Genomic DNA, 22,474 nt, shown 5'->3' on the forward strand with positions numbered 1-22,474 from the left:
GAATGGTGGCCATCTTACTCCTTCCCAGGGCTCTGGGGAGAGGCGGCAGTCCCTCCCTCAGAGATTCAATCCCACCCAGGTGGGCCATTGAATTGCAAATTGAGGCTCACTAACAACCAGCATTTACCCCACCCTCAGCAAATCCCCTTATGCTGAGCACCTGAGGGAGTTTTTCATTCAACTGAGAACCCAAGGCTCTTCAAGTAACCACTACTGAAAGCCTCCAGGCAAAAAGCTAGAGGATAACTGTACCATTCCTGGGCTAGCAAATCTACCCAGGAAAGTAAGACTTGACAGTGGTGTTTAACGTGAGTCCTCCCTCGCTCATCCAAACCTAGGAGAGGGAACCACAAACAGCAGAACACCAACACCCACAGGAAATATTTGGCAGGCTCCAAAGCCCAATGTGATAGCCAATATGTTAAAACACAAAACCAAAAGCCACATGAAAAAACAAGAGACCTCTACCGAAGATGAGATAAATGTGGAGCAGTTAAGCAAGTTAACAGAGCTAGAATTCAGAGCCATGATCTTGAGGAAGCTCAACAGCATAAGTAAGGACATAGAGATATTGAAAATCAACCAATTGGAAATTAAAAACAACCAAGAAGAAATCAAGAATGACATATCAGAAATAAAGAACACATTGGAAGGTCTAAATAGCAGAGTAGAGGAAGCTGTGGACCAGATCAGTGAATTAGAAGACGGGTAGAAAAAAATCAACCAATCAGAAAACTAAAAAGGAAAAAAAAACCTTTAAAAAACAGGAAGACAGCTTAAGAGAACTGTGGGACAACTGGAAACGTAATAACATTCGCATCATAGGAGTCCCCGAAGAAGAAGAAAATGAGCAAGGGTTAGAGGATATATTTGAAGAAATAGTGACAGAAAACATCCCTAATTTGGTGAAGGAAGAAGGCATTCAAGTTCAAGAAGCACAGAGAGCCCCAAGTAAGAAGAACCCAAACAGGCCCACACCAAGACACATAGTAATTAAAATGCCAAAAATTAAAGACAAAGAGAGAATCCTAAAGGCAACAAGAGATAAGCAACAGGTTACCTACAAAGGAACCCCCATAAGGCTCTCAGCTGACTTCTCAAAAGAGACACTACAGGCCAGAAGGGAATGGCATGAGGTAATCAAGGTCATGAAAAACAAGGATCTGAATCCAAGACTACTTTACCCAGCAAGGTTGTCATTCAAAGTAGAAGGTCAAATAAAGAGCTTGCCAGACAAAAAAAGGCTAAGAGAATACATTAGCACCAAGCCAGCACTGCAAGTAATGTTAAAAGGACTGCTGTAATTAGTAGAAGAAATAGGAAGAAAAATAAACAAAAATGGCAATAAATAAGTACATATCACTAATCACCTTAAATGTAAATGGAATGAATGCTCCAATAAAAAGACAGAATAGCTGATTGGATAAGAAAGCATGATTCATCTATATGTTGTTTACTAGAGACACACCTCACAACAAAAGAGTCACATAGGTTGAAAGTGAAGGGATGGAAAAAATCTTTCAAGCAAACAGAAAGCACACACACAAAAAAAGCTGGGGTAGCAATACTCATATCTGAGAAAATAGATTTCAAAATGAAGGCCATAACTAGAGACAAAGAAGGCCACTACATAATATTGAAAAAAATCTATGCAACAGGAAGATATAACCTTGATAAACATATATGCACCCAATATAGGAGCACCAAAATATATTAAAAATCTTCTGGAGGATTTTAAAGGAGAGACTGACAGCAATACAATCATAGCAGGGGACCTCAACACCCCGTTGACACCACTGGATAGATCCTCTAGACAAAAAATTAGCAAGGAAACAGAGACTCTAAATGAAGCACTAGAGCAAATAGATTTATTAGATATCTACAGAGAATTACATCCCAAAACATTCTTCTCAAGTGTACATGGGACATTCGCAAAGATGTTTCACATCGATGTTTCTCTCTCTCTCTCTGTTCCTCTCTCTCCCTCCCACTCTACCTGAACAAAAAATGGAAAAATATCCACGGGTGAGGATTAAAAAAAAAAAAAAAATCAATAAAAAAAAATTATTAAAAAAAAAAAAATTAAATTAAAAAGAAAAGAAAAATAAGGAGAGAGAGAGAAAAGACAGAGGACAAAAGATGGGATTGGGAGGGCTGACAGAGAGACTGTCGCCTGGAGTTTATTTTTTATTTTTTATTATTATTATTTTTTTAATCCTCACCCGAGGACATTTTTCCATTTTTTGTTCAGATAGAGTGGGAGGGAGGGAGAGTGGGAGGGAGAGAGAGAGAGAGAGAGAGAGAGAGAGAGAGAGAGAGAGAAACATCGATGTGAAAGGGACACATTGAGTGGCTGCCACCCGCAGACCAACCAGGGCCGGGGACAAACTGCAACCGAGGTATGTGCCCTTAGCAGGAACTGAACCCGGGTCTCTCCGGACTGCAGGTCGACGCTCTAACCGCTGAGCCAAACCGGCCAGGGCTGGAGTTCATTTTTACGCGTACATTTATAGCATAAGATTACATAAGTTGCATAAGTACATATTGTTTAAATTCTCGGAATTTTTGCTCACATCCTGATTACAAATCCTGGCTCCCTATTTTCCCAGCCAAGTTGTCTTTGCTTTACATTCCTGCTTAATCTTTAACTACTAAGCTTTGGTTAACTTCTCTTTTCTCTAGTTTTCTCTTGCAAGTGCTATAACATTTGCTTTAACCCCTAGATAACCAAACTCCCTGAAAATCAGAGAGAGCTGCAGAGCCTTTCGCAAGTTACTTTGTAAACCTTGTTCTCGGACTTTGTCACACGAGATGGCTTCCCACAAGCCACAAGCCCCAGTCTCTCCTCACGTGACTTGAGTCCACTTTGCCTTCCCTCTGCCAGAGCCCAGGGTGAGTGGCTGCAAATGAGATTTTGTGCACTGGCCTTTTAAGAGGGCACCTGTGTCTCTAGCAGACTCCTGTCTCTTCCTGGCAGAGACTCCCCGCTGGTTTTCACAGCCAGATGTTATGTGAGCGCCTCTTCCCAGCTCTGGTGATGCGGGTTGGGGAGCCTGTTTGGGGGTTGAAACCTCATGCTTCTCAGGGGAACCTTTGCAGCTGAGCTGTCCCTCTGGAATCTCCCTCCCGTGGGAGCGGGGCCAAGACGTTTTTTGTCTCTGCCCTTCCTACCAGTCTTGGTGTCGCTTCTTCCATAAATCTTGGTTATAAGACTTCTCTTCAGCTAGTTTCCAGCGGGTTCTTCGGGTTGGTTGCTCTGTATTTTAGATGTAATTCCAGTTTGGTCCCAGGAGAAGGTGAGTGTAACATCCACTTGCTCCACTGCCATCTTGGATCTCCTTGGTGTTCCTGAGCTTGTGGCTGCATCCCTCCATCCTGCCTCTGTTGTCACACGGACTTCTCCCTGTGTGTGTGTTTCCAAGTTTCTTTCTTTGAATAAGAACATCAGTCATATTGTATTAAGGGCCCATCCTATTTCACTATGACCTCATCTTAACTAATCACATCTGCAACAACCCTGTTTCTAAATAAGGTCACATTCTGAGGTACTGGGGAGTAGGACTTCAACACATTATTTTGGAGGACAATTTTAATCCATAACAAAAGCATTAGCCATAAGGAAAAGGACTGGTATAGTTCATTATATTAAATAAAAAGGGAACAATTTCTCTCTTCTGTAAGATATGTCAGATAAAAGAGATGAAAAAGAGGTTAGAAGTTCTTTTCCCTAATTTTAGTAATCTTGATACTATAAAACTAATGTGAGTGCTAGATAAACAAAAAACTATGTACTTTAGCATGGTGCTATTTAATTATAAAAGTAATATTTGCAAAATTTAATAAATATCACAAGGATAGCATCAGTGCATCCTCAGGTTTTTTTTATTTTTTTTTTTATCCTCACCCGAGGACATTTTTCCATTTTTTTTGTTGAGGTAGAGTGGGAGGGAGAGAGAAGAACAGAGAGAGAGAGAAACATCGACGTGAAAGGGACACATCGAGTGGCTGCCACCCGCACGACCAACCAGGGCCGGGGACAAACTGCAACCGAGGTACGTGCCCTTAGTGGAAACCGAACCCGGGTCTCTCTGGACCGCAGGCCGACGCTCTAACCGCTGAGCCAAACCAGCCAGGGCGCATCAGTGCATCCTCAAACATCATGTTTGCCTCAGTGGTGAGAGTGTTGGCAGGGACCAGAGAGTCCCTGGCTGGGTGGCTTCGTTGGTTGGAACATCTTCAGGTGGACCAAAAATATTGTAGGTTCAATTCCTGGTCCAGGCTTGTCCAGGAGGAAACAAATAGATATTTCTCTCATACTGATGTTCCCCTTTCGCTTGCTCTCTTTCTGGGTGATATGCTCTGTGACTGCTCAGGTGGACTATTGTCACATTATATCACCCTAAAGTGAAAGGTCATTTTGAGGGCACTGTTTTATATTTTTTGTTGAAGATCGTCTAGCCAACTAAAAAGGCCCCAAAATAACTGGCTTGTTGGTCCATGTCAATCAGTTGCTCATGAGTTACAGATACAAAAATTCTGTCATTTTCTTGAAGCTCAAATATTCCACCTTGGTAGATGGAATAGAGTCCATATTGTCCGTCTTCAGACCAGCAACTATTTCTAGCACTTTTCATTAGCAGTATGGGGTCAGGATAACTTGTGACTTTGTAAATATATTGTACCATTTGTTTGTTTTTCCTTCTGCTCCCTACTGTTGGAGGATCCTCCTGAAATCGAAAGTATGTTTGGGAATAGATATAATAAAACCCTGTTTGATGGACAACCAACTCTCCTTTCCTCAGGTGCAAATTATTTAAGAATGAATGTCCGTTTCTTGATGACTCCCAGGAGGTTATTTTCTGGCCCAAAGCTTTTTCATTCTTTGAGTCTGGAGGAAGGGTAGAGAGAAAGAAAGTTAACAAAAGGGAGTTTGTAGCAAAGCAAGGTGTTTCCAATAGCTGTTGTTAGTCTATTTATTGGTTGGTGTGGCAAAGGATTTCAATCAAATATAAAACTTCTTGCTCCTCTAACCTCACAAGGATTCTAAATTCTGATCATATGGAAATCTGAAGGCTTCTGTATTTTCATGAACTACTGAGAGTGTGTTATGTTTCTGTACCTCATCTACCATAGCAGCACAGAGGATGGTTCACTCAGATGACAATCTTTCTTCCTAGGCAGGACTTCTGTCCTGAACCCTGGCCTCCCTTCCTGTGCTGCTGAGTTCAAATGAACAACACATAGAAAAACCAAAAGAGCCCTGGCCGGTTTGGCTCAGTGGTTAGAGCATCGGCCTGTGGTCCAGAGAGACCCGGGTTCAGTTCCCCCTAAGGGCACGTACCTCGGTTGCAGTCTGTCCCCGGCCCTGGTTGGGTCATGTGGATGGCAACCACTTGATGTGTCCCTTTCAGGTCGATGTTTCTCTCTCTCTTTCTCCCTCTCTATCTGAACAAAATATAGAAAAATGTCCTCGGGTGAGGATAAAAAAAAGAAAGAAAAACCAAAAGAAATATCACTACTTCCTTAAGCCTAGAGCTCAGAACTTCTTGCTATTCCTTTGAATCTCTTTGGATTCCCTCCTTGGTCTTTCTCAACAGTCAAAGGCACCATCCAAACCGGAAGCAGCTCTCGTCCACAATAAGACGGAGCACAGGTTTGGCAAAGAGATCCTAGATTTCAAGATCTTCAGATCCTTGGATCTTTAAGAACCTAGAGACTAAATAAAAAGGGTCCTACAAAATATGATATTCCTTTAAAATTTGGGCTCATTTCCACAGCTGAAATAAAATTTAGTTTTTCAAGAGTGTGAAATAACTATCACATTTGTTGATGAGTAGTAAATAGTAATATCATAATAATGGTCTCACTCATAAGCAGAATGTGCTAATCATTTATAAAATACGAGTTCAGGACTAGGAGGAAGGCTACTGCCTAGAAACAACGCAAACGACACACAAACCCCTCAAAACACTCCAATGAACTTTTCATCCATGAACTGCCTGGAATTTAACTTGGGACAAAACCTTTCACAGTATTAAAGTAACTACTTAGTGAGTACTTAGAATACACCAAGCATTTTGCATGTGTTAATCATTACTGTTGAATGAGTTAAAGATGATCTCCACTTTGTATAAAGATGATCTCTATTTTGTATAAGTAACTGAAGCTTGATTTGGTAATTTGTTCAAAACATATGTTTAGGTTAGGAGGAGCTGGGCTTCCAATGTGAGTATTCAGATGGTAAGATCCATGAACTTAACTACAGGACTCTGTAGACGCTTGCTTCTGAAAAGAGTCAGTCTGAGACCTGATTACTACCCAGCATTTTGTAGATAGTTATGTACACATTTCAGGTACAAGTTAAAAGAATAAATTGGCCCAGCCGGTGTGGCTCAGTGGATTGAGCATTGCCCCGTGGACTGGGAGGTCCCAGTTCAATTCCCAGTCAGGGCACATGCCAGGGTTTTGGGCTCGATCCCCAGCAGGGGGCATGCAGGAGGCAGCCAAGTGATGTTTCTCACATCAATGTTTCTATCTCTCTCTCCCTTTCTCTCTCTCTAAAATAAATCAATAAAAACATATTTTTTTTAATTAAAAAAATTGTTTGAAACTAATTCTTCCTTTGCCTTCCTCGAAGTTTAAACCATGTATCTGTTGTTTCTCTTACTTGGGACTGGTAATGAGGCTGCGCTCCGTCTGTTCCCCGTTATGTGAGCTGCTGCTCTCTGAAGTCCTGTCATTAGCCGAGGACCAGCTTGCTTTTCTGAAAGAGAATGGACGAAGTCATCAGCACTTCCTTTCCACCACCTTGCGGTTCACAGGGGTTGTCAGCTAGGCGCCGAGCACACTGGCCTTCCGGAGCTGATCGTATGGGTTTTCATAAAGACAGCCCACATTTTAGTCTACTTTAATTTATGTCAAATTTGAAAAGTACTTCAGATGAGAAGAATAAGGAGTAACTTGGGTTATAATTTATCAGCATCTCAGAAGTAACTACGGTGGATATGACAAAGTGGATTGTGGCTGTTTTAAAAAAAAAAAACCCAGACAAACTGTGGATCAGTAGTAACCTTGCTGAATCATTTAAAGTGCATAAGTAACAGGTTTCGGCGAATTTCTATTTTGAGCTATACATAGAATGATACCAATTTCATAGTCATGATTTTTTCCTCTTTGTGAGCTACTGGTGATTCTAAAGGAGTAGCAGTGAGAGCAATTGTCCATAGATGCTCCCAGCTGGTATCCAACAGTCATTTCCCCTCCCCCCAAAAAACATGAATTGACATACTGATCACGATAATCAATACATAAGCATAGAAACTGCTGATTTACTACATCATAACAAACAAATAACTGATGGACTACTATCCAAGTCCTTTGGAAGAGCCTTAAAAAAATACAGAGTCAACAAACTACTTCTTTAAAAAATCAGTTCAAACTTCCCAAGTGTGCTTACATTGGTTTTAAAAATATATTATATTCTTTCATCAAGCAAATACTGCCAGAGACAAAGCACCACACTACGTCCTACAGTGGCAGCAAAGACTAATCACCGATTGCCCTGAAAGAACCCTCAAGGGACTTAAACAGTCTTTTAGGGAAGATATGAATTAGAAAGCAAAAATTTTCCTGTTAGAAATAGAAATAAAGCGTGATGACTATTCAGAGGAGGGAACGATTCCTATTTATTGGAAAGCTAAGGTCAGGGAGGGTTTGTGCTAAGGCTCTTTCTTTTTTTTTCAATCTTTTTTAAAAAAATTTATTTTTGTTACAAATGTTTCTCCTTTTTTCCCCCATTGACCCCTTCCTCCTGATCCTGCCCCCCACCAGTCCCCAGCACTGATGTCTATGTCCATGGTTATGTATACATGCATATATGCATATAAGTTCTGTGGTTTATACACACACACACACACACACACACACACACACACACACACACCACCAAGGCTCTTTCTTTCACTTACTCAAACAAACCAAAGTGCCCATCACTTCAATGACAGGCACTCTTCCAGAGACAAGAGAAAAGAATTATAAACAAGCGCAAAAAAGTGTTTGCGGTGCAAGGATAATTATCTGACCAGGGTGAGGATGGGCTGATTTGGGGTCTACTGTGATTGGGAAAGACCCAAAGCCAAAGCAGGATGCACCAAGCATTTCTGGGTCACAGGTATGAGAGGAGTATGGTTTCAGGTTTGAATGATGAGCCAAAGTACAGAGGGTTTGAAAGCTAGGCTAAGGGATTTGATTTTACAGGGTATGGAAATACCAAAAGGTTGTGGTTAGGGAAGCAGAGATATGCTTTGTGCTTTAGGCTCATCTATCTTTCAGAGTAAGGTTTGACGGAAAGATGAGAGGGCTGGAAAGTTACCAGACTGTTGCACCAGCACTGAGGACAGTTGGCCTTACTCTGGGCCAGCAGTAGAGGGAGCTAAGAGGAAGTGATGAAATTCATAGGGGAAAAATGAATGGGAAATAAGAATCTCTTATCATTTCTTCTGATTTTGTATTAATTGTTTCTTATTCAGGATGGGTGGGCATCTATATGGCACTGAAGACCAAACCTGGCGTGGGGATGCATAGTCAATTACGTATTATCCTCAGGATGTTCAGCTTTCAAGGTTGATGTGTCTCTTTACTTAGAACCTCCATCGCTGAATAATTCATAATGCCTTGCCTGCCCCTAGACCTTAACACTTTGTTTTTAAGTATTCAATAACAAAATCCAATTGTAAATATCTTGCATTTGAAGTCATTGCAAGGATATGGAAAAGCCACACTTTGAAAGCCAATTCTAAAGAGAGGAAATTTTCAACTGGCTATAGCAAACACCTCCCAGGAAAGAAACTTGCAAATATGTATATTTGGCTGTCAGAGATACATCTTGATATACTGAGAAGTGCATGATTTCTACACCTTATTGAGATGAATAAAAAAATAATATCTTTCTTCCCACGCTGAACAGAGAGCACGCATCTGTTGTGGGCTGTGAACCTGCTGTGCCGCATCAGAACAGGTAGAGGGCTCGGTACTCTCACTACTGTTTTTGTCTTCGGGGAAATGATCAGATACTTGGATCCTGGGACCACATGTTGTCTTCTCTGTCAGGCTGTTGTGCCCCAGGATTGCAAGTGTCCAGTATATGTACTCAGGCCTGCATGACCATTAGTATGGGAAAATAAGGCTATCGAGAGCCAAATGCAAAAAAGTAGTACATTTAATTCAGTAATTTTATTTAGGTATTTATTCAATCAAAAATATGTATCAAGAACCTTCAGTGTAGAGAGAGATGGTGTTGGCACAACATTGTAAATGCACTACCACTGAATTGTGCTTTAAAATTTTTTTCTTTATTGATTTTAGACAGAGAGGAAGGGAAAGGGAGAGAGAGATTTAAAACATCGATGAGAGAGAACATCGATTGGCCATCTCCTGCATGCCCCCCACTGGGAATCAGGCCCACAACCTGGGCATGTGCTCTGACCAGGAATTGAACCGGTGACCTCCTGATGCATGGGTTGATGCTGAACCACTGAGCCACACCAGCTGGGCTGAACTGTGCTTTTTAAATGGTTAATTGTTGGTTATGTGAATTCCATCTCAATCAAAATACAGACACACACACACACACACACACACACACATTGAAGATGACCTGGAAAGTATCCTAAGTAAAACAAGCCAAGCAGAAAAAGACAAATACCACATGATCTCACTTATATATGGAATATAATGAATATAACAGTCTGAGGGTAGACCCACAAACACAGAAGTAGGGTACAGACTGACAACCCTCGGAGGAGGGGGTGGGAAGAGATAAACCACAGAACTTATATGCATGTACACATAACCGATGGACATGGACAACAAAGCCGGGGACAGGGCGGGGGGGATGGGGAGGAGGGTGTCAATGAGGACAAAAAAATAAAAATAAATAAATAAATAAATAAATAAGATTAAAAAAATAATACAGACACACATACACTCACACACACACATATAGAAGATGATACAGATAAGGGTGGGGGATCTATTAGGTCTGAGGCACAGGGTTAGGTGTAGGTATAGAGATGTGGAGAAACAGACACATTTCTTATCTTTGTGGATTGCTGTTCTAGTAAGAAATCAGAAAACACACAGATAAAAATATATTACAATGGAAGCAAATAAGCAAGGTAAGCGTGACAGAAATAACAGGGTGTAGAGGAACTTAAACGGGTGGCCAGGGAAGGTGATGAGACAGAGGATGAGATGGAGCCAGTTATGTGGATAGCCAGGGACGAACCATGCCAGGTGGAGGACCAGAGAAGCGAGCCTGGACAATAGCACTGAAGAGGGTGGGGGTCAACAGCAGGCTGCTGATCATGAACAGGATGCTGGCTGTGGCACGGGGACCACACGATGAGAATTGTGGGTGGGTAGAAGGGTTGCTGGGAAAGGGATGAGGGAGTGAGGGGGTTTCTGCATTAAAAAAAAGGCATAGAGGCTGATATGGTCAGAAGCAGGAAAAATGGGAAATTTGGGGCCCTTATTTATTTGACGTTCAGCCACGTTCTAGGAAGGATTTAGATGGCGAATTTACAACACATTAGAAGGTTAAAAAGAAGAAAATTGAAGAAATTACGGTGAGAGGAAAATCTATGTTGGAAAATTAAGATTCAGCTGAAAACGTTCTGGCGATAGGTGGGCCACAGCTTTGGTTCTGAGTTTCCTAGCTACAAATGCAAAAAGGGGAACAGAATCACGCAGCGGATCAGAGTGGGGCGTGTAAATGCGAACAGGAAGGAAGGATGGAGAGCCCTTCCCCCTGCCATGAAGGGGAGAGTGGAAAGTTAAAACAACAATACTACCTGGACCTGTAGAAATGGTTTCTTCATTGGTTGTCAATCTTATCTGAAAATAGTAATGAATAAAGTTTGTTAATTTCACTAAAATTTTAAAATTGACTATAGAATGTGTATGGCTGTTTTTGCTGATGTCTAACAGGAAATTTCCATGTAAGATATCAACCTAGGAAGCCTTAAGTTGGTCAAGCATGGAATTTGTGTTGGGTAGGGAGGGAGCTGGGTGAAAACTGAAGCAGCCATCCCTACGTGATCAGAGAATGTCCTCTGCCTGGGAAAGTTCTGCTTCTGGATTTGGAAGTCCATACCCGGCTCTGGCCAGTTTGGCTCAGCGCTTGGAGCATCGGCCCGCGGACCAGAGAGACCCGGGTTCAGTTCCCACTAAGGGCACATGCCTTGGTTTCAGTTTGTCCCTGGCCCCAGTTGAGGTTGTGTGGGAGGCAACCAGTCTATGTGTCTCTCTCACATCAATGTTTCTCTCTCTCTCTTCCTCCCTGCCGCTCTATCTGAAGATAAATGCAAAAATGCCCTTGGGTGAGGATAAAAAAAAAAGAAAGTCCACCCCTGGATCAGCGTAGGAGGAAGGAGCTAACTGCTATGCTAGGTTAGCAGACGGATATGGCAGACATAGCACCTCATTTTCTCTGTGTGTGTGTGTGTGTGGGTGTGTGTATGCATGTGTGCATGTGTGTGTATAAGTGCTCTGTGTAACAGAGTCCAGGGGTTTAAAATTATTGGATAAACCCAAGCCTTATGATACGAGACAAACTTTTTCTCTCTTGATGCCCACAGACACTCACAGCTGACCAAAGTGTGACCTGGCCACAGCATGTCACTTCTGAGAATGTGGCTGAGGCATTCTTAACATGAAAATATTTTACCAAGTTCCCATATCTTTACTAAAAATATAATGTCACCCTCTTTGTGCTAACCAGTGGGGGGAGTAAGAAAGAGTAAAAACAGAGCCTTTCTATTTCTATGAACAAAACAGACCTTGTCTTGGCTCCCACACAGCGTCTAAATTCCCCTTCATTCCATTCTCCACTCCCAGGGGCTGTGCCCGTCACTGCCCTCCTTGCCCTCGTGTCGCTAACTTTGCAACCACCAGAAACTCTCCTCCTCAGTACTCCCATCCCAAAGCAGAAGCTGCCTCTCCACCTGCCCCGGCGCCGCCAGGCGGTGAGGGCCCTGCTGCCTTCCTGTGCGGGTGGTCTCAGCGCTCCTCATTCTAGGACAGAAAAGGAGGAGGAGGGAGAGAAGGGTCCCTCCTGCCTGTGGGAGGCGGAATAGAGAACAGTTACAGTGTGGTCAGATGGCGAGATGCAAATCTGTCAATTACTAGTTCTGGGAAACTTTTCTCAAGTCCCTTAACGGATGGAAACTTTAACGTTTTTACAATAAGAAGACAGTGGTTCCTTTCTCATAGAGCTGATGTGAGAATTAAAGGAGATAATATATGTCATGAGGACAGGATGCTGACTGGAGATAGTCTGTGTAATTAATGGTGCCTGGAAAAAACAGGAAAGCCCTTCCCTTCCAGCTCACCCGCCCTCCCTTCCTCTCCCAGCTTCCCCGGGGCAGGATGTGAGACTGGGAGGGAGAGGAGAGCAGGAAACCCATCCCCAACACTTGTCTCCCCACTCACAGCCCCAGCATCCAACTCCCCTCCCCAGTCCCCAAACCTGTGGGTTTACCACCCCCTAAACCTCGGGGTCTCTGCAGTGCCATTCCTAGGTTCCTTGGGACATTTTCCCAACCCTGGGCTTCCCCTGGTGCCTGTCACTTGGGGTGATGAAGTCACAGCTGCTCTGTACCACCTGTGTGCAGTGCGCGCCCTGCCCTGGCCTCAGGTGTTTCCAGGGCTCCCAGCCGGACCCTCTCTCATAGAAATAGCGTCATGCGTGATAGCGTGACCGGGCTCCACAGTGAGCTCTGCTTCTGTTTATAAACCGGATCCCTAACCTCCAACAAAACCCTGGCTCTGGATGAGAACCAAGCCATGGACTCCCAAACACTTCCTCCTTCTGTGCTGGGAACGTCCCCAGGATTTGTTTAAACAAACATGGTACTTCCTCCTTTACAGAGTATTTTCATATCCGTGTTCTCCTCTGACTTTTCTGAGTAGGGAGGGGTAAATGTTACTAAATGCCATCTTAAAAGAAAGAGCCTGAGAAAAGAAACTTAATTTGATATGTCACATAGCTGAAAGTAGTTGTGTAATCCTATTTAGTGAAGTAAACTGTGGGTTAACATAATGTTTCTGCTGAAGATCCTGTTCAAGCAATGCCCACAAACAGATATACTATAATTTGTCATGTACTAACTGTACATTGAGACATCTTCACATTCAGTTTCTCAAAGAAGTTCCTTCCTCCCTCTTCCTCTTCTCTTTCAGATCAACATACGGGAAGAATATAAAACACCATTACTTGGCCATTTCTGTCTTCTGAATAAAACAATCACAAACGCCCTGGCCGGTTTGGCTCAGCAGTTGGAGCGTCGGCCTGTGGTCCAGGGAGACCCAGATTCAGTTCCCGCTTGGGTGCGCGGGTGGCAGTTTGTCCCCGGCCCTGGTTGGTCGTGTGGGTGGCAGCCACTCGATGTGTCCCTTTCGTGTTGATGTTTCTCTCTCTCTCTCTCTCCCTCCCACTCTATCTGAACAAAGGGTAGAAGGGTGTTCTTGGGTGAGGATTAAAAAAAACAAAAACAATCACAAACATTCTCCATTGCTGTGTGACCTTGAACATAATGCTCTGTTTGTGCCTCGGTTTCCACAGTGTGAGGTGAGAAGGTTAGATGGATGGAGAGGCTGTCTAGAGCAGAGGCACGCACCTGACTTCAGGAGTTGACCAGGGCCCACTGGTGCCGTTCCACCTTTTCCTAGTTTATGAATTTAGGGAAAATCACTAAAACACTCAGGGCCTTAGTTTACCCTTTTGCAAAATGAGGAGTCTAGACAAGATGATCTTAAATATCCCTTCAACGTCAGCAGATGAGGTCACCTACCTTTTTAACAAACTGACGTAGTTCCCACCTTACTTGCCAGCAGAGATCGTCCATACTCTCCTCCTCAGTAGGGTCCCAAGAGCCACCATCCTCCTTAAAGAGGCAAGCGATGCTACTTTTGAAGTACTTGTCCTGCATCTGGGATGACACGAAACATAATACAATATTATGCACAGTGCTTTTTATATTTGTTCATTTAAAAATTAAAACTACAGAAACTGATGAGAGATTCAGAGAGGTCTTGGCACCTTGGATAAGCTCAGGGCTTGAAATAAAAGTAGACATGCTGTCCTTTGTCCTTTGAATAAAAAGTAAGCAGTTGAATGTGGTGGAAACATCACCGGTGTGGGCCAGACATCCTGAGGCACAGTGCCCTTGACTGCCCCTGCTATCAGCTAGTTGTGTGTCCCTCAACAAATGTCTGCTTCTCTTCTGTGTCTGTCCTTCATCTGAGATTTGAAGTGGTTCACTGTGGTGACCTTTGAGGTCCTGTTCAGTTCAGACATGGTATGGATCTCATTCTAAAAGTGGAATCCCACCTAGACACAAAGTAGGCAGAAGAGTCTGTTTCAATGTAAGGATCCTAAAAAAATCAGACAAACCATTCGAAGTTCAGGTCATGTTCTGTTTCTTGATCTCAGCTTTGGTTGTCTGAGGAGACCCTAATTATTGTGACTTCTACTTTTCTTGGTTGGCAGAGACTGGATCGTACTGCCACTAAAAATCGGGATGCTGCCTTATTAAATATTCACACTAGCTAGGGGTTCATTTACCGGCAGGGATTTGAAACACCACTTGAAGTTTTGCTACCTCCTCCTCACTGAGAATAAACATTTATAATAGGCAGATCACTGTTGTCAACAAAGTCCTTGCTTGATGTTAAACATATATGCCCCAAACACACACACACGCACGCACGCACGCATGCCCTCCCGCACGCATGCACACCCCTAACCATCCAGAACACTTCCTGCTGATAACTGGTTAACCTTACGAAGAAAAACAGGAAGTCTTTGCAAGCTCTTTCCTTTCAGTTTTCACTTTTAACTGCTGAGGGTAAGGAAGTTTTTCCCCTGTATAAATCTACTTAATTGCCTTTCTCTGGAGAAATAAATGCAAAACATGGCCTGTTGTTGTTGTTACTTAGGAGACTCCAAAGCATGAAGGCAGGCCCACACTTAAGGAAAACCTGCTCATTCCAGATGGGAATAACTCAACTGTTTACGTGGGACCCCAGCCAGAGTCATGCAGTTCTGTGCCCCGTGCCCTGTGGACATTCCTTCAAGGTCCCTCAAGTGCAAAAACACTGACCTGAGTTAATTAATTCCTTCCACACACTCTGGCATTCAAATGTTTATTTTCTTTTAATTACAAGAGTAAAACATTCTCCTGGTCAATGTAGTGGAGGGACAGATGGGGCCTCCTGAGTGGGGATGTGACCAGCTCTGGGCCTGGACAGCCTCTCTTTGCCCCTGTCCACCCCACACTCTGCCGCTGTAGCCTCCATTTGCATCTGCAGTTCACTGCAGTGGGCGCTGGAAGCCTTTCCAAGGGAGGAATCACGCGGCTGAGAAATATGAGAACTTGCCAGCGAACTGTGGCAGAGGATCAGAGAGGAAGGTCTGGAGCCCAACAAAAAGCCTGAAGGGGTTTCCAGGAAGAAGAACTCGGACGCCATCCCAGCTCTGCCAATATGTGGGGCGTTGGCCAGGCAGTGTTTTGATGAAACTAAAAAAACAGGCTCACAGACTTAACTTGTTGGGACAGAAACCTGAATGTGACACAAGGGCAACAGCAATGTGACCTCTTGCTTCAGAGCAGTTGCAAGCTGCAGAGCATGGACAGCGAGGGGCAAGGCCAGCTGAGCTGACAGCTGCCTGGGGTCAGCACATACCGCCAGCTGTGAACGGAAGCGGGTGAGGGGCGGATGTGGAGCAGGGGCCCCAGCTGGGCTCCACTGCCGGAGAGCTCCGAGGAGTTTTCAGAAGGTCACTTTCTGTTGGAAGGGACAACCCTGAAAATCCAGTAAGTTCCTAGATATACAAGGGAGGGAAGTTTGCACCCTAATGTAACGCTATTGTTACCGCAAATACAATGAAGGCTAGCAACACTGAGGATACACAGGCGACCTAGAAAATATAGAAAAGTAAATAACACTTTTCAGAAAGCAAAACCAACCAACAAAACACCCACTAAAACAATGTAACCTCACTCCCAGTTAACTTTGGCACGATCTCTGTTTACTGGGTTGAGATCAGACTGCATGGGGACCATTTTGTGTACGGTTGTTTTCTCTTAAGACTATGTAAAAATGTCGTGTTTTAAAAATCTGGATGAAAATCATATATGGATAGCATAGATATTTTTAGGACATTCACTATAGAAACCTTACAAAATGTAGAAAAATAAAAAGGAAAAAGAGCACCCTACCATAATCCCACCATCTAAAGAGCACACTCGTAAACATTTTGGTATTTCTCATTTTAGACATTTTCATACATAAATATTGATCTGAGAACAGAAACCCAGAAGGAAAGCCCCAGCTACCTTCCCCATGCCCACCTGTTTCTTGCATGATTATATTTGGTAGTTTCTTTTACAGACTTTGCCAAATGCTAGTGTTGGACACACGGGAAAGCAGATACTGTGGTTATTTTAAAAATGAATAATGGCTATTAATGTGATATGTCTCCCTCCCCCCTTTCTTTTCACATCCTTTCCACCTCAAAGTGAGAAATTTTTGCTGCGTGTCTCAGGCTGGGGTTTTTCCATCGCTAGCTACCTCTGCATGTTGGGGGCAGGATGTGCGTGTGCTATTCATCTGTCCCCGATAGGCGAGACAGCTTTTGAACTGGGTGCCTGCTCTTCTGTTCCAGAAGCCCTAGGTTCTGTGATGTGGATTTCCACGCCTACTGGTAGTGCCTTGTGTGGGCCAGGACCAACCAGTATCCTTGGCAGGGCTTGACGTCAGCAGGGTGGACTCTTTGCTGGCTGGCTCAGAGAATTCAAGGTGACATAGTGACCCTCTCTGCTGCCCGGACATTAGTCTCTGACAATCATTTTCTGTAAACCACAAATAGCATAAAGGATCATTTATGGAGATTGGTGGAGAAGGGTCCCTCTCTTTTTTTTCTCCCCCATCTATGATGGCACAGTGATAGGCAATCCCCTTGTCATAAAACTCTCTCAGAGATGTCCCATGACTGAGAGGTCCCAGTTCAATTCCCAGTCAGGGCACATGCCCGAGTTGTGGGCCCGATCCCCACTGGGGGGCGTACAGAGGCGGCCAATCCATATTCTTTTTCATCGATTTTTTCTTTATCTCTCTCTCTCCCTTCCTCTCTCTCTAAAATCAATATAGAAAAAATATTTATTTTGTTAAGGATTTTAGCATCTATGTTCATCTGGAATATTGGCCTGTAGTTTTGTTTGTAGTTGTCTTTATCTGGTTTTGGACTTAGGATTATGCTGGCCTCATAAAAAGAATTTATTAGTCTTCCTTCCTCTGGAATTTTCTGGAATAGTTTGAGAAGAATGTGTGTTAGTTCTTCTTTGAATGTTTGGTAGAATTCCCCTGTGAAGCTGTCCAGACAATCCAACTAAAAAATGTGCAGAGGACCTGAACAGACACTTCTCCAAACAGGACATACAAATGTCCAGGAGACATATGAAAAAATACTCAACATCTCATATCATCAGAGAGATGCAAATTAAAGTGACTATGAGATATCACAAATCCTCAAACAAGTGCTGGCGAGGGTGTGGAGAAAAGGGGACTCTAATACACTGCTGGTGGGAATGCAGACTGGTGCAGTCACTATGGAAAACAATATGGTGTTTCCTAAAAATTTAAAAATTGATCTGCCATTTGACCCAGTGATTCCACTTCTAGAAATATAACCTAAGAAGCCTGAAACACCAATCAGAATGAATATATGTACCTCTGTGTTCACAGCAATGCTATTTATAATAGCTAAGATCTGGAAACAACCCATGTCCATCGGTAGATAAAAAAGCAGTGATACATTTACAGAATGGAATACTATGTTGCTGTAAGAAAGAAAGATCTCTTATCTTTTGAGATGACATGGAGGGACCTGGAGAGTATTATGCTGAGTGAAATAAGCCAGTCAGAGAAAAACAAGTACCACATGATCTCACTTACTTATGCAACATCATGAACAAAGTAAGCTGTCGACCAAAAGAGATCCAGAATCATGGAAGTAGAGAGCAGACTAACAAACCTCAGAGAGATGAGGACTGAGAGGGGTAGGAAGAGATAAACCAAAGAATATATATGCATCTATGCACAACCAATGGGCACAGACATTAGGTTGGGGAAGCAGGAGGAGGGTGGGAGTGGGGAGGAGGGGCTCAATGGAGAAGAAAGGGGGACATCTGTAATACTTTCAACAATGAAAGGAAGGAAGGAAGGGAGGGAGGGAGGGAGGGAGGAGGAAAGAAAGAGAGAGAGAGAGAGAGAGAGAGAGAGAGAAAGAGAGAAAGAAAGAAAGATTAAAAAAAAAACTTTCTCAGAGATACAGAAACTTCAGAAGCTAAGCCCACGGAAATTGTTCATGCTTGCTGGTCTATAGGCTCAGTTGTGAAGGTCCGATCCAGTGTTAGTCAGGCCTCCTTGATTCTCACACCTACAGTCCTTGCTCACTCTATCTTCTGCACATTTCACTAACCAAGGCAGAAACTGTGAACTGTCACAGAAAATGGACACATGTTGAATATGTTTTTCCAAACTCTACACAGACATCCACAAAGATTCAGAGGGTGACAACTTTAAGAGACTGCTCGATACTAATTGCAATGGCTACAGTTTATTGAGCACCTAATTAAGGCCTGGGTTCAAAATTGGAACTTTACTTTTTCTGGATTACTTTTTAATTTTGGATAAATCATTTAACTTCCCTGAGCCTGTTTGTTTATCTATAAAATGGGAGTAATTATACTTACTTTATATAATTATTATGAGAATGAAATAGGGTAATACTTTGCAAAGCTTTTGGAACATAATATTTACTCAATATACGTTAATTCTCCTCCCTTTCTGGCACTCTCAATTAATTTTTCTGCATGTCTATATGATATGTATACATATGTACTATACAATCAAGAAAAATTACAAGTGGGAAGATGTTAAGCTGTATTTGAAATTTCAAATTTTATAGTAAACAACAACAAAAAACTTGATTATATACAGAAAATTGCATGATTCAGCTCAGTAAAGAATCATTTAATCCAGTCATAAAGTTCAACCAGCTTGTAATGTGACCCAACTGAGCAAACATCCATGTGTGGAAAAAACAGGTTCACCCTGTCTATGCTGCAAGGTTGGACAAACGGCACTCCACCCTCTTATACAAACTTAGAATGAAAGGCATGATTATAGTTACACTGATACCTTTTTTCTTTCATACATAGGCTCTTCTAAATGTGCCTTCCAATAAAGCTGACTTTACGGGGCATCTAATGGGAGCCATCATTGTCAAAATTACCCAAAAATCAAACAAGAGTCTACTTCATTCTTTTCCAACCAATGGAAATAACTAAATCTATACTCCACAGGTTTATACAAATTGTATTTCCCCAACAGATAAGCCCACTGAGACCTTTAGCCTTGCAATTCCTAGCCATCTGGCAGTATTGATGTTGCCTTATAACGAGCAGGTGCAGAGTGCACACAGGGTGATTATAACCCTGATAATAACCCTCCACACCCTGCTGTGGAGGGACAAGCATTTCCTAGTACCTCAAGACTTGGGTCCAGCTCTGCTTCCAAAGCCCTGTCTGAGCTTCTGTAAGTCACTTCTCTGGGGGTCTCTAGTCTCATCTCAAAAATGGGATTGTTCATGCCCTGGCCAGTTTGGCTCTGTGGTTAGAGAGCTGGCCCGGGGACCAAAGAGTCCTGAGTTCATTTCCAGCCAAGGACATGTACCTTGGTTGCAGTTCATCCCCGGATTGGTTGGCGTCATGCGGGTGGCAACCAATCAATGTGTTTTTCTCACATGGATGTTTCTCTCTCTCCCTCCCACTCTGTCTGAAGATAAATGTGAAAATATCCTCGGGTGAGGATTAAAAATAAATAAATAAATAAAATGGGATTGTTCAAAGTCCCTTCCAGCTCACAGTTTTTGATAATATACAATTAGTCAAAATATATATAAGAAGCCAAAAAGTTGAGTTATTTTCAGCAATTTTGCATACATTGTTCCAAAAGTTTTATATAGTTGAGAAACACACAAATTTCCATGGCACTGTTTTGTTTTGTTTTCTCTCTGTCAGATTTGAAGCTGGACCTTTCTCAGGCATAGGATGACAGTTTTATTTTCAATTATTTTATAATGAACAGTAAAATGTGAGTTCACCTGATAACCACTATATTATAGACATTCCCCATTACATGTCTGTGGCCAAGGAATAGGCAGAATGCTAGTCCTTCATATTCTCACTGTTGTCAATACACAAATGCCACAGACCTAAAACCAAAATATATTTCAAAGATCTGATTTTTCTCCACCCCATGTCTTAGAGGAAAAAAGAGAAACCTGATGATGTTCTAAGACTCAATTCTGCTTTTAATTCACATGTGCATGTTCCCCCTGCTAACTTTTGAAAGTCTCTTGACCTAATAGTTTAAGACATTGAAAAGAAAGGTAGGAGGAAGAGTCTGGCATTGGGTAACAGCCCTGAAGCCAGAGGACAAGCAAACAGTGTGTCAAGAGAGCATTTCAGTCTGTCCAGAGCCTGAGTCTGGTTTCTTATAAGTATTTTTTTGAAAACCCACTGGGATTAGCCACACCTGAAACATAAAAGAACAACATTATTGTCAATGTTTTAGAGCCTGGGTTTGCTCTGCTCCCTATGTACTAGTGGTATCATGTTTATCAAGGTTGGTTGTTCATTCAACAAGTATTCAGTAACCTGGCCAGTATGGCTCAGTGGTTGAGTGTTGACCCATGTACCAAGAGGTTGCTGATTCGATCCCTGGTCAGGGCGCATGCCCAGGTTGTGAGCCTGATCCCCAGTGAGGGGCATGCAGAAGGCAGCCAGTCGATGTTCTCTCACATTGATGTTTCTCTTTCTCTAAAAAATTAATTTAAAAAAACAAGTATTCAGTAAACACCTACTATGTGGGAGCCATGTAACCAGCCCCAGAAATGTGAGCAAAAGCAGACACAGTCCTGCCCTGATGCAGTTATGCTGACCCCCAAGAATTAGAATCACAATCTAGAAAGCATTCAGCAAAAAGCTCTCAGTGAGCCCTGGCCGGTTTGGCTCAGCGGTTAGAGCGTCAGCCTGCAGTCCAGAGAGACCTGGGTTCAGTTCCTGCTAAGGGCACATACCTCAGTTGCAGTTTGTCCCCGGCCCTGGTTGGGTCGTGCAGATGGCAATCACTCGATGTGTCCTTTTCACATGGATGTTTCTTTCTCTCTCTCTCTTCCTCTCTCTCCCTCCCACTCTATCTGAACAAAAATGATAAAATGTCCTTAGGTGAGGATTTTAAAAAAAAAGCTCTCAGTGAGTGGTGGTAGCAAGTGCTCATATAAAACATGTATTCTGCAAGAAGACAAAACAACGACTGGCATTTGCCAGTCACTGGTGGGACCGCTTCTGCACTTGGGTGCCTTGCACTTACTACACCTTTGCAAAACACTCAGTGATTATGCACTAGCAGTGAGCATCCAGGGGCTGAGAAAGGGAGCATTTTCGTCACTATCGAGTTTTCAAAGAGAAGCAAACAGAGACAAAGGAGAGGCAGTTAACCCGAGGGTGCTGACAGCACTGTACTGACCTGCTTCATCTCGCTGATGAAGTACATGTAAGTCACCGCCGAAAACATAGCCTGCAAGAGAACTATGAAGACCACGACCAGCAGGCACTTACTGCAACTGGAGCTCTGTGAGGCCTTTGTAGCTGTCATGGTCTCGGGATCAGCAGGCAGAATCAGACTGCAGCAAACTCAGGGCAGCACTTACTACTCATGAATAGGTGGGTGGAGCCTTTCAGTTTCCTATCCTTGAAATTTCCCTCTGCCCACCAAACTAAATCAAACAAACATGCAACAGTGCTTGGGCCCAGAGAGGATCACTAGCTCAAAGCCCTAAAGCTCTCTTAATTCTAAACCCAGGAGGTAAATACACCTTGAAAAAGTCTTTGAAACCTAAAGGGTAGATGTGGCTTTAAGAAACCCCTCCCACCTCCTCATCGCTCAGGGCTTGTGTTCCTGCAGATCTTATTTCACATGCTCCCATTTCACATTTCACCCAGAAGCCTTGCCCTGGGAACAGAACACACAGATGTTTTTTTTTGTTTTTTGTTTCTTTTATCCTCACCCGAGGACATTTTTCCATTTTTTGTTCAGATAGAGTGGGAGGGAGAGAGAGAGAGAGAAACATTGCCGTGAAAGGGACACATCATCAAGTGGCTGCCACCCGCACGACCAACCAGGAATGTTGGAACAAACTGCAACCGAGGTACGTGCCCTTAGCGGGAACCAACCCGGGTCTCTCTGGACCGCAGGCCGAGGCCCTAACCTCTGAGGAACACACAGTCCGAGGCCACTCGGATCGGAGTTACTGGCTGCATCTGGAGAACTCCTTTGTCATCTACCC

General features: G+C 43.1%; 1 protein-coding gene across 4 annotated transcripts; it reads right to left on the reverse strand.

The window, feature by feature from the left end:
- Nucleotides 1–4,040: 4,040 nt before the first annotated feature.
- TNFSF10 (TNF superfamily member 10) lies at nucleotides 4,041–21,998 on the reverse strand. 4 transcript variants are annotated; one of them, XM_036242694.1, is made up of 6 exons: nucleotides 16,794–17,127; nucleotides 14,099–14,148; nucleotides 13,851–13,988; nucleotides 10,851–10,893; nucleotides 6,668–6,763; nucleotides 4,041–4,888 (listed from the first exon to the last, which is right to left on the reverse strand). In XM_036242694.1, the coding sequence occupies exons 1-6, from the start codon at nucleotides 16,891–16,893 to the stop codon at nucleotides 4,455–4,457; spliced, it is 861 nt and encodes a 286-aa protein (XP_036098587.1). In that variant the 5' UTR covers nucleotides 16,894–17,127; the 3' UTR covers nucleotides 4,041–4,454. The 4 variants fall into 4 exon arrangements, with proteins under 4 accessions (XP_036098587.1, XP_036098589.1, XP_036098590.1 ...); XM_036242696.1 differs by having other exon boundaries at nucleotides 14,099–15,979; nucleotides 16,633–17,125; XM_036242697.1 differs by lacking the exons at nucleotides 14,099–14,148; nucleotides 16,794–17,127 and adding an exon at nucleotides 21,747–21,998.
- Between the last annotated feature and the right edge of the window lie 476 nt (nucleotides 21,999–22,474).

The sequence above is a fragment of the Molossus molossus genome, unplaced genomic scaffold (genome assembly GCF_014108415.1).
Source record: "Molossus molossus isolate mMolMol1 unplaced genomic scaffold, mMolMol1.p scaffold_m16_p_5, whole genome shotgun sequence".
NCBI lineage: Eukaryota > Metazoa > Chordata > Mammalia > Chiroptera > Molossidae > Molossus > Molossus molossus.

What these genes read in the sequence shown, in the direction of transcription:
- TNFSF10 (XM_036242694.1), bottom strand. Translation starts at nt 16,893, where the DNA reads ATGTCCGGGCAGCAGAGAGGGTCACTATGTCACCTTGAATTCTCTGAG. An exon ending in AAGCCCTGCCAAGGATACTG is followed by an intron (nt 14,149 to 16,793) that starts GTTGGTCCTGGC and finishes TTTTATTCAAAG; the next exon opens with GACAAAGGACAGCATGTCTA. An exon ending in TACGTCAGTTTGTTAAAAAG is followed by an intron (nt 10,894 to 13,850) that starts GTAGGTGACCTC and finishes TACTATTTTCAG; the next exon opens with ATAAGATTGACAACCAATGA.